General features: G+C 38.2%; 1 protein-coding gene across 12 annotated transcripts in view; it reads left to right on the forward strand.

The window, feature by feature from the left end:
• Positions 1-13214, forward strand: part of LOC134527552 (neuropathy target esterase sws) — a 231478-nt gene that overhangs the window by 200466 nt on the left and 17798 nt on the right. For all 12 annotated transcript variants that reach the window (XM_063360331.1, XM_063360340.1, XM_063360330.1 and 9 more), the window contains 2 exons: positions 4501-4712; positions 7193-7282. In XM_063360331.1, coding sequence (XP_063216401.1) covers positions 4501-4712; positions 7193-7282 — 302 coding nt within the window. The remainder of the gene's footprint in view (positions 1-4500; positions 4713-7192; positions 7283-13214) is intronic.

Genomic DNA, 13214 nt, shown 5'->3' on the forward strand with positions numbered 1-13214 from the left:
TTAAATGCGCAGTTTTTTTAAAACCTGAATTTGGCTCTTCTTGTAAAGAAATGCATTCCACAATACACATACTGCATAAGCGAAGCAAGAGCACTAAACTGTGGATAAGCCAAGCATTAACTTCTCAACATATATTACAATATTTATTTCACTTACTGGAATTTCAGTAATGACTTAACAGGATTATAATTGTTGAAAACTTAATTTAAAAAAAGGAGTGTTCAAACGAAAAATCGAAAGCCCAAAACATATGGCAACAACCTCAACAAGATACACTTATGCTAGCCAGCAAGATTTTTCTCCAAAGTTAAACCTCTTGTCAGTGTATCACAGACAGTTAAGGCTAAGGAAATACATTACAAATTTGAATAAAATTATAATCTTAAAATGACCTTAAAAATTTACATTACAATGATGTAAGGCCAGACAAAGGTTTTAAGTTAATGCACATGTGATCATTGAAATTTCATAAGGTAAAAAACCAACATAATCAATCCCGGGAAAACTACAAATCATATTCTATAAGTAAGAAAAAGAAAATGGTGAGGAATACATGGTAACATTTGAAACTATATTTTCGACTACAGCCGCCAGGGTTTGTTTCATAGATTTTAATCGCGCTGAATGGAAATGTTGTGTATGAAATAAATGAAATAATTTAACAAAATTGATGTTGCTTTATTTTTTGATGTGATTTTGATGAACGTCTTACTTGACGGTCGGGCGGTCACGCCAAAAAATTTGCGACACCAAACCACGACAAACTCGGCTCATAGTTCACAACCTTTAGCTCAACTGACTCCATATCATCAGAATCATATGAGAAAATATCTGCGTCTATTACCAAACATATTCTGCATTCCATGTAGCTTCTTGCTAGGTAGACGGCTCAGGATTGCTCAAGCGCAAATTTAGCGCCTTGTTCTGGGGCTCATTTTGCCCCACTGACTCATTTCTCTCAGCTTCTTTTTGCCTCATTCGATACCTACGACACTTCTCTGCATTTTTAATTGCTTCTGCTCGGGAAATATTACTTCTATTTTTTCTCCAACATAACCCGTTTTTGCTTAGGCATTTTACAATCAATGGCTTCAAAACCAAAGTTATTAACTTTATAGTTATTCCACTCAACTAGCACCACTCAATGCTCACTTATGAACAACTTAAAGTTTAAATCACACAAATTGGTGTTTTACGTTAGAGTTACAGCTCGTACTGACTTCAATTTGACACTTCCCACCAATGCACATTACGTTATCGCTGCAAATGTTAACCAGCTGAGTCATACGTAATGATCACGAGCAAAGTCTGCTCTACTAAGATACATTTACTTAAACTCTTTAGCTTTCATATTTTACTAGTTTTAAGCGGTGTTGAATCCTCAGCCGAAGTGACACCCTACCCTGAGATCAAAGACATTCATATTCCTATTGTAAAAATTCATGCCAAAAGGTTTAAGGCAGAAATTTTAACTTGGACAAACATTTATTAGGAAGAGATCAGAATACCAAATTGAGAAAAAAGACTTTAGTGCCCTTCACAGTTGAGAAATGAATGGAATGTGTCTCACATTTTACCATTAATGTCCTCTCCTTTTGCCTTTTTACTTCAGCACCAATTACAAACTGGAATTAGCATAGATTAAGAGTACTGTTGCGGGGTCTCACTCTGCACATGCGAGGTGTTGCTCCTGATCACACAGTCAAGAGAGAAACACACGGAGCAGGGCGCAACCCCAGAAGAAAGGAAGGGAACAGACAGCAGAGACAAAGAAACTTCAAAATTTCTGATACAAACATGAAGCCCACGACTCAGCAGAAATATATGGACATTGAAATAAAACTTAATTGTTTCTGGACCGGCAATTCGGATCAGGATCGACTCGTAATTGGATTGGTGCTTCCCTATAATCTACTCTGCTTGGATTCGGTTTCAAATAATTTTCAGTAAACAATCATCTATTGAGGATTAAAATGGTAGTGTTAACAACAAATAGGATACAGTTGGTAATCATGATGACAGTTGTTCATGGCGGTATGGGCTACTTATGTTTCTTTGTGATTCTTTGAGTTGTAAGATATATTGTAATGGATGTGTTGTGCTCTTGTTGTATTTTCCAGTAAAAAATGCTTATTCATATTAGCTACTATTATTTTATAATAAGTATGTTGTGTGGCAAGACCTATGAGTGGTTTTTGATCATTTGTTGGCTGCAGTTATGACTAATACTTACTATACCATGCAACTATCCAAAGTAACTACTGAAATGCAGAGCATTCCTGATAGTCCAAGTTACAGTTTATTCTCAAGGTAGGGCATATTAGGGCTTTATCTTTGTTATTTTGCCATTCAGCCAGGATTCACCACTTAGTCAGTGTGGTACTAGTGCGGGGCTCATCATGTCAGTTGGTGTGATTCTGAAACAGGCAGCAGCAACTTAGAAAATTTTCTAGGTGCTTGTATTGTTGCTATGATGCTCATTCATAACTGTTAGCAGCCAGTGACATTGTGGGTGTAGAGGTTGTTGTTTCAGCTCTGGGAACTGGCTTGGGGACATCCAGAAATATCACGAGAACTTTCGTCCCATTGCACGAAAGTATGTGCGCTTTAAATGTATTGTTTTCCTTAATCATGTCACACTGGCTCGATTTCCTTGGGAACTTATATTTGGCTTGTATTTGTTATCGGTTTTGTTCCACTGTTGTATGTTTGAAACATAAATTAAAGCCTAACTTGTTGTAGAATCTGTATGATTCAGTCACAGACAACTCGCAAAGAGGAATGCTGCTAAGTCCTGATGAAATACAGGAAAATGTGCTTAGTGTATTTGAAATTTGTTTCTTGAGCTCATGGAGTACTATTAGTGTATGGAGTGGACGTCTCTTCTAAAGATAAAGTCACTGATCAGCAATTTGTTAGCAAATCAAACCGTTACTATACAGAGGCTTTTCTACAAGCTTGTTTCATGACTTGAGAGAAACAAACATTTTAACAACATATCAGTAATTTTATTATAATGAAGAAGTATTTTTTGCTATTCGGATGGGAAAGGGTGGGGTGGGGGGTTCATTCTTATTATTACTTCAATTATAAACATGGACACTTCTTACCTCCATGCTTGGGCTCGTATATAAACTTCAGGCATTCCATTGTGGTACGTGTTGAATCCATTATAGCATCTTTCAATTTATGTTTATTCCTCTCAAACACTAGTGAAAGTTGTGCCCGAGGTTAACCATTGTGCCTTGTGTTACATGTTGTTTTTCCTCAGATTTTGTTTACGTGATTAGCTGTGAGTGAAGAGAACTGTGCCAGGTGTCTACAACTACCTAATGAATCAATTTTAAGACTTTATCAAAACCTTTTAAAAATTTTTTTCAATAAACTCAAGTGATGCATCAAAAAACAAAATGTAAGTTAGCAAAAGGCTGTTCCTCACTGTTGACCTGCAGACACCTTGCGTACTTATTGGGCTGCGTGGTCATGTTGTTTTCCCACGTGTGGAGAGACTAACTCCGTGCAGGAGAGCCGAGAGCTTGGCACAGGTTGGACCAGGCCTTGAGCTAGGCCAGGGCACACAACCACTGGCCTTGTGTTTTCCACACTAGAGGGTTTTAAAAACTATTATTTTAACAGAAAAATCTAGCACCCTGCTCTTATGTAGGAGTTACCTACCTATTCAGCTTCTTAAGACAGACGGTTGCTATAATATGAGGGAAAGAGGAACACCTCTTTACCAGGGTTGTAACTAAATTTATTGGACATAAGCCATTGATGGTTTATGTTTGTTGTCATAGAGAAAACCTCAGAAATGTATGAAAAATATAAATGCCATAAATCCCATGGAAAGCAAGCCAGTACTAGCTGATATTAAATGTTGCATGCTTAGACAACACACAGAATTTTGTGGAAGGAATCTAGTCAGAAAAATTGACAGTACATGTGAACACAGGATGCTGACGACAGTTCAAACCATAACAGTAAATACAAAAAAAAACTTCCAAAACAGTGACACTCAAACCCAGTGATTAAACTAAACAGATGATCCAGACAGGACAGTACAGATGTACATATTAGGCTTTACATGATAAAACATTTGTGACTTTTTGGAAACTGGCATCTGTTCTTGTCATGGACATAAATAAACTGATTGTAAACAGTGATGTTATTTTATGACTACCAGCGTAAACCAGCATAGTGTATGTCCAACATATTATGTTAAATAAATTTTGAACATTTCTAGATTCATTCAAATAACTTTTCAAAATTTGTTAAAAGTATTATTTTTAATAATTGCCAAAAAAAAGGAGTTCTTAAACATTTTTTAAAGAACCATGTAAATAATAATTAGCATTAATATTAACTGTTAAAAATCACATAATCCCAGTAAAAGCTCCAGGTCTATGCTGGTGACATGGGGACCACCAATGCCAACACTTGAGACATGTTGTACGCAGTGTGCAGTGCAGTGCAGTGGTGACGGACGGTGTCTCCCTACAGCGGACGTGATGCGCGGCATGGGCGCGAAGCACATCCTGGCCATCGATGTGGGCTCCCAGGAGGATACGGACCTCACCAACTACGGGGACTGTCTGTCAGGCTGGTGGCTGCTGTGGAAGCGCTGGAACCCCTTCGCATCGCCCGTCAAGGTGCCCAACCTGCCGGACATACAGTCTCGGCTGGCCTACGTGTCGTGCGTGCGGCAGCTGGAGGTGAGGTGCTGTGTTTGTCTGCAGCGGCAGCTGTAAGCGTAGCTACTGTTTCAATTTACTCCTCCAGGCAATTAATTGAAGATAATTCCTGGGTTTGAATGCAGCCATGCTTATACATGTCCAGTGTTATGTTGGTGACACCACCACATGCTGTCATCCACCGGGCAAAACAGGCGTACCACTGAGCTCTTTGTTGTTCTTCGTTCATCCCTCTCCACTTCTAAGGCCTGTGAAGGTCATCTGCATGTCGATCACACGCTTGTGCTCACGTCTCTTGACAACCAAGCTCTCTGTCACCAGTGTTTTGGGCTCGGTTCTCAGTAGTCATGGCTTGTTTCCATTTCCCCTGCTCAGTCTCAACAACTCTCCTCTCATTCATCGCTGTTGGCATCTATGTCTACAGAAGGTAAAACTGTGATTCATTCACCCTACGATTTGCATGGTGCACTAGTGTAATATTCTCCCAACAGAGCGAGGCACAGCAGCGCGATGAGAGCGCACCAAACCCAGGGACTCTCTAGTGAGTAAGGGGTGGGGTCAGGAAGAAAAGTATAGGGTAGTGAGACCCAGCTAGATGTTTGTCGAAGGACGAGGCAGAACCATATCATCCCAAGCATGTGAGAAAGCATGGAATGCAATCGGGCAAGCTGAAGCCAAATGTGCACCAAAGCATGGTAAATGTGAGGCTTGCTAATTGAATAGTTGATAACGAGGCATGAGACTGAGGCACAGCGGCCAGATAAGCGTGTACAGGCTGTATGCGGGTAAAAACTTAAGTAGAAAGTTCTTACAAAATGTCAAATTTGAAGAAAACATTTGGAACTAACTTTACCAGAAATACTTTTAAATGTCCTCAGTTAGAAATTTAGATTGTCCTGGAAAGAAACTAATTAGCAGCATATAACCGGGTTCCCTTTTACATTTCCTGGGTTTGAGAGGAAGTTTCTGTTGCTGTCAACAACAGGTGTTTTACCTTGACATGCCACACAGTCATTGGACTGTCAGCCAGCACTGGACGTGGTGCAGAGCACTTTGCAGGGGAAGCGATGGATGGTTGCAGGAAAGCTGAAATGTGTCTCTACTCTCACAGAGTGATAGTGAGATCCAGTATCTCTACATGCTGCAGACAGCATGCATGGACACTGAATACTAATACATTTTATACACCAGTTGTGCATGCCAACAACATAAATTATCACCGAGAAAGAAGTACAGTGAACAGAAATCATAACTGATTTATATGGTGTTAATAAAATTTAAAAAGTTTTTTAAAGACAATATTAAAAATATTAATTTTGGTACTGTTTATAAACAGAAATAGAGATGTTTTCGTAATAAATAAGTGATGTAGCGTTTCATGCTTTTAATTTGATTTAGATTTTGAAATAACGAAATAAGATAATGACATTATCCATTAAACTTATGAAAACTTGTGTTTCCTTTGTTATAAATTTTATACATATTGTGTTGCCAGTAATTGTCAATGTTGATTGTGGTGTAAGGTACACTGGTGGTATTGGGGTATCGAGAATGGGTATCAAAAGAGGAGGCATCAGAACATCCATAATTTTTTATTACTTGCATATTTTAAATTGCAAGACATGTTTAAGTCATGTTTCAAAGCCATGGAAAATGGACATTGTGCATTAATCTAGCTAAAACTGAAGCTGCATTTATGCTTCCTGTGGGTACCATGGGACTATGCGATTATGAGGAAGGTGTATGCCAATCAGTGGCGTAGCCAGGATTTGTGTATGGGGGGTGTTAAGAAGCATGCGCCCCCCCCCCCCCCCCCCCCCCCCCCCCCACTGTATTAAAGCGGGGGGTCCGGGGGTCCTCCCTCGGGAAAATTTGTATTTTAAGATGTAAAATAGTGCTATTTTAGCAGTTTTCGGTACTTTAAATTTAAATATTGTAATGGTAAAAATTTTATTAATTTTAATATGAAATTTGTTTGAGTGATGAATAAGAAATTAATTAAAGATTTGGTGCTAAGGGGGGGGTTTTAACCCCTAAACCCCCCCCCCCCCCCTTGGCTAGGCCCCTGATGCCAATTGAAATAATTTAATATATCGTAGTATAAAAAAGTGTTTTTTTTTTATTTATTAATTCCAGTTCAGAATCATTAGGACTTATAAATGGGCTCTGCTGTATGTAGCGGCATACCGACATTTAAATGCACTTTATCCCTGGATTCTCAGCTCGCATCAAGTAGGTTGATGCTGTCTGCCACATTACGACACTCAATTACTTCACTCCCACTCTCAAGAGCAAGTCAATAAAATGGATATATCTGGAGTGTCTGGGAGGAAGAAATTGAAGGGCTTGTTTGACGCTTTAACCATAATTTTTATGATAAAATCAGTGTTGGCCATCTCTGTAGCACTGGTTAAGTTTCAAACTGAAACATGCAGTGTGCATACATGCATCAGAGACAAGACCACAATGCATGTGATCATGTTGCTGTGTTCTGCTTGCAGGAGGTGAAGACTAGCGATTACTGCGAGTACATCAGGCCGCCGATAGACAAATACCGCACCCTGCAGTTCGGCAGCTTCGACGAGATCAAGGTGAAGTGGCGTCTGTACTTCTCTGATAGTATACTAGATGCACACACAGGGATGGTGGGTGGTTCACATGCTGAAATGTTGCATGCATGAACTACACAGACAGAAAAAGATACTTATAAAAGAGAGTGTGCGTGAGATTTTGTAGAGTGTGAGTGTGATAGTGAGAGAAGACACTTATCTATTACCCCCGCTCCCCCCCTCCATGATTATGAGTGAACACTCAGTCTAGTTGCATTATTGAAGCATTAAAGAAATGTTGAAGGAAAAATTAAACACTCAATCTAGAAAATAATCTAATTTGGTTATCCTTAGTTAAATTCATTTGACTTTTTTTAGTCTAGGAATGAAATGGCTACATAGATTTTCATTTAAAAATGAAAACTCTTCCTTTGTTCCAGTTTCAGTTCTAATTCCAAGTTTTCCTTCCTTTATGAATGAATTTGACTTAATTCAATGAAATTGTTGGTACACTTGGAGGATGTAAGAATCTCTTAAATGAGGAATGAGATGTGCTGTGTCAGCGTATATTTATTTCACAAATTTATGCACAAACAAGGTCAACAAAATATTCAGTAGCATCATAGACATTCAGACTTTTCTCGAATGTTTTCATGGGAAGCCTTGATAGTGCTGTGACCAACCAGTATGATACCATTAAGTATGTATTAAGTTCACAAATACTGAACAATAACTGGTACTTCCAATTGGCATACTAAAATCTGCATACTCTCAGCCAAATGCTTCATAACAATTAATATACAAACTCATTTTTTAATACTTTAAGTTTGCCAATCATTTTATAAATCATGCACATTTTTTTACAGTTTTAATTGAACGTGTTACGACTCAGGCTACTGCCCTCCCCACTTGGTAAACCACTGAATTAGCTTTTTTTTATGTGGTTTGATAATGTGCTGTGCTTTTTATTTCTTTTAAGAAGTATTTGTGTGTTTGTAACATGTTTTGGGATCATAATTCAAACACATCTATGCTTTTCTGATGATTTAGCAGATTTATGGTGAATGAGCCACTTAAATTTTTATTTACCAGTTTGTGTGAGGGATATGTTCAGAGTATGGTTATTGAGCCAATCCACCCCCACATTTAAGTCATCAACTATTAAAATATCATCTTGATAATAATAGTAAATTGGTCTTCAAGTGCTTCATAGTACACCAATCCCTCGCATAGCACGTCTTCAATTAATGCGAATTCAGTTAGCACTATGTAAATTTTACTGCCCTAGTCTCGAATAGCACATCTGTAAATTTCAGTTAGCACGAAATCGCCACAGGCTAAAAAAAATCTCTGAAACGACGCGACGTCAGGTATGGAATTCGAGGGGGGAAGAGTGGTTTGGAATGCGAGGGGAAAGAGATGTGCACGCAGATAAACAAACACCGGGCCGTACTGTTGATGCCCGGCCGCAGACCAGGCCCTACCGTTGATGCCCGGCTGCAGACCAGGCCGTACCGTACAGAAACCAAAGCAGATGAAATTGGACACGTTTTTTTAAAAAAAAAGCAAGATGATAGTGTTAATTTCACCCCAGAAAATATTTAACTAACTTTTATGTTTTGTATATGTACATATTGTACATACAGTAAACTCCCGGTATATCGCGCCCCGATTGATCGCAGAATCGGGTATATCGCGGGTCAAACCATGTCCCCCAGTCAGAAATGAATAATAATAATGGAATAAATGGTTGACAGCCGATTAGGATAATTTTGCGTTGTAACTAACAAACTAAGCATCGGGCAGAAAAAAGCCTAGGCGTAGAAAATGTCCGCAGTAAAATTCTAAACAAGATATCTCCGTACATTATTCCTCTAGCTTGTAGGGTTTTCAAATTATGGTCCAATCCAGCCCAGTGATATTTTCTGAAACACTAGTTCTTAACGTCGCTTTATCTCACAAATGAAGCATCGGACAGGGGACCTGATAAAGCCCACCATCCAGCGACATTGTCCAGCGTAACTCGGCTAGGGATGTATGTTGGATAGGCTTGGTTGTCGGCAAGCGCTGGGTAGGGAGAGGCGAGCCGAGAACATGGTGAGAGGTAGAGATTAGAGCGGGCAGAAACACCAGGGGGAGTGGGGGAGGGAATGTGTTCACGCAGCACACAGGCAGAGCATGAGTCACTTGACTGAGCAGCGTCGCTGCGTACAAGGCTAAATCAGGTAGTCCGGTGTTTAAAATTCCACTCCAGAATCTTAATTGGTACTTTACTGGACATCTGTATATAAATGTTTTGTTACAACTTAAACCTACAGACGTAATATTATTGGGTAATTCATTGTATTATACAAGTTCATCTTTTTACTTTGGTATAATGTTTTAACATTAAATAGTAAAGTAAATCGGCTAGCGTATTTTTAATCTTTGCCCAGGAATTCCCAGTGGTCCAATATTTACGTGAACCATACTGTACCACTTTTGCCGTGAGGTAGTAAACAAGTCCCGGAAATGTTTATGTGTAGCGGTCTCCCGACCTTTAAACAGAGGCTGGGGAATATAACACTTGCCGATTGGAGCCACACACACTCAGCAACTCGACACAGCGTTTGGTGAAATAAGTAAAGACAAAGTTTAACACGGTTTTTAATACGGCGTCACTGATTGCGCTAAAATTAAATTGGCGCAATTTTTGTTTCCCACATGTGACCATTTATAATTTACTGTAAGCATGGATAATAAAGTTTAACCACTTGACACGATAGACGATTCTTTATTTTTTATTGTACGAATGCTAGAATCTTTTTTTTCCCTGTATCTGCGGCCTGCTTCTACAAAAGACAAGCTATCTGTAAGTAAATCTAGAATTTTTATTTTGTCAATCAAACTCGGTACTTTGCGATTCATATTCGGTTTGAAGTATCACTACGGCCTTTCTTTTTAGAAGACTTTGACCACAGAATCGTGTGTAACCGCACACACTGCACTTACTTTGTTACGGACACTGACGAAGCAGATACTGTGGCTAACACCACGAGACTGGCAGCAGCAGCTTGTGTGCCGCACATGTGTATGGCGGCGTGTGGCGCGCTCGTAGGCCGTGCGACAAACTGTGCGCGGCACGCGGAAAATTAAAAACAATTCAACATTTAATATTTATCTTTAAAATTTATTATTTTATTTTTTCACCCGTGTTTAGTGGAAACTGCGGATGCAAAGTCCGCACAAAGGCGGGCCGTCTATACTGTGCGTGCTTGCCGACCTATTAGAACACAGGCGGTGTTTTATGCCTTTTGACCTTGGTCACATCGAAACATCGCGGTTATGCAACAACGCGGGTAAAAGTTATGTCCCCCGACAACCGCGTTAAATAGGGAGTGTACCCGTATTTTAATGTTATGTTTGTGCTCTAGGGAAAATCTAAATCAGTTTATCTGTTAACTGATTTGTTTACATAGCCGCTTTTATAAGAGGTGTGCATAACAAATTAAATGTTTACATATGGCTGTGTGTTTTAAAGTTATATAAAACCGGTTCTTAATTTCATAAAAGTGTTTTAATTTTGTTAAGTTTTAAACGTAATAACAAAGGATCCAGCTGCTTGCAACAGAAATCAGACACGCGCGCGCGTGTTGAAGGTCACGCCTGGGCGGGCAAGCCAACCTGCTGACTGACGGTAAATATGTTACCACTTATCTCCCGTTACACTGTGCCATGTTTTCTTTATCTAACGTATTCGGTGGTAGGCTTAAAAAGATAAATGATATGACATATGCATTTTCAAGTATTATTCTACGCATTTATATTATGTAAAGATTACTTCCCTACACATCTTGGAACACATTAAATAATTTAGCCTTATATTTATGGGGACTAATGCTTCAGAATACGCGATTTCGATTAACACGAACATTTTTAGGAACGAATTAGTCGTGCTAAGTGAGGGATTGGTGTGCCTAGCATATATATTTGCAGTTGTTTGAGGTGGTATATAGATGTTGCAAAGTGTAAGATATTTATTAGGAGAGGTTCGTAGTCGCCTAATGGAAAGGGTTAAGATTAAGATTATTCCAATCTATACCCGGTACATTGAAATCACCAAGTATCAAAATGTCATTGTGAAATGAGGAGACTTTATCTTCTAAAAATTCAAAATATATGCATAAAAACTCTGCCGTTAAATCTGGAGGTAAATAGATATTTCCAATAATTAAAGATTTGCTAGAAGATGATTTTGATTTTATTTTAAACCAAACTGCTTCAACACCAGGAAAATCAAAGACAACGTCCAGTTGAGCAGAAATAAATTTTGACTTCTTAACGGCAGATAAAACAATTGATTTATTGTAGGGTTGTGCGAGAATGAGATTTAGGCCTCGAAAAATTTTCGAGAAAGATAATATTTTTCTCGCGAGAAACGAGACGAGAATGAGAAATTTTTAAATAATCAAGATTTACTGTAGATATCACTTTCAAAATATATTGTTCTGTACATAAAACTGTTGTTTATCATATAGAATGTTAATTTAGCTGCCTGTGCACAACTGACATGCACCACACGTTATGTAAGCCTACACTAAATTATAAATAAACATTCACTCACTTAGGTAAAAGTCTAGTAGCTAACATGTTAATTGTGGTTCCCGTTGACTTATCGCCACTTTTTGTGTAATACTGCCACACTGATATGTCCACATCTTCCATTTTACCGTAAAATCAAAGTTTAATTTGACAAACAAAGTTTACTTCTGTTAAACTGTTATATTCCCGCAACACTTTTTTTTCCACTTGGTTACGCCGCAGTTAGAGATAAAGCAGTATTAGGAAATTATTAGGGATGGGGCGACCGAATCCAATATCCGCCGAATCCACCGAATCCTAGGGATTCGAAGGTTCGGCGGGTCTGATATAGGATTCGTCAAAGGATTCGGTTTTTACTATTTACGGGAAAAAATACAGTAAAACTCACTTACGAGGTCCCGCATGGTAGGTTTTTCCGTATAAAGCGTTTAAATTGCCCGAGGTCTCGTCATTTACGCCATTAAATGTGTGATATAATGTCCGTTAAAATTTTTTCTGAAACTTCTTGTCTCAAATAATAGCACACGTAAATATGAAGAAAAGACAAATGAACAACAACATACGAAGAAATATGGATGATGTACCATAACTACAGTACAAACCCAATAGTTATTTTAAGATAATTACCATATAAAGAACTAAAGATTCTTTGTAGAATACCATAATTACTACAGAAGCAAGATAGCTACCATATTTGCACTATAGTTACCGTAACAACTGAGATGTATATTTACCGTGATAGTAATGTATTATTTATTTATGACATATTAAATTAAAGAACATTATTAAAAAAAAAAAAAAGGATGTTAAACATTGATATGTACGGTTGGCACATGTTGCTAAGAAATAATGCGATCTGAAAGAATGCAGTAATACTACGAAAAGTGAAAATGGTACTCGTGGATTTTTAGGTTATGGCTAGAGACATGCAGTTTTGGGGTTTATTTTATAGCAAAATTCGTTGTTATTTACCCTTAAAAGTGGTGTTATCATACATCAAAAGCGGTGTTATTTTTTAAATAGTTTTAGCACTATAAATTAAAAAAATTAAGCTAAGCATACCTTGAAATTTTGGACACATTCTTGCATTGTACAGTTGCACTAGCAGCAGTAATTTACAATCGAATTTACACATCACTTTTTACATACAGTAATTGAAAATATTTTAGTACCTAAACCAGCAAGAATAAATATGAAGTCTCTAAAATAGTGACATAAACACATGGAACAAAATCCTCAAACTTTAGCTCTCGAAAGCAAAAGTAGCCATGATACACAAATTAGCCTCACTTAAATTTGTCCTGCGGTCTGTTAAGACTGTGTTATATGAGGACAAAAATCGTTCACAGTCAACGTTTGCAGAAGGCATCCAGATGGCTTCAAGGCAGCTGGA

The sequence above is a fragment of the Bacillus rossius genome, chromosome 1 (genome assembly GCF_032445375.1).
Source record: "Bacillus rossius redtenbacheri isolate Brsri chromosome 1, Brsri_v3, whole genome shotgun sequence".
Taxonomy (NCBI): Eukaryota; Metazoa; Arthropoda; class Insecta; order Phasmatodea; family Bacillidae; genus Bacillus; species Bacillus rossius.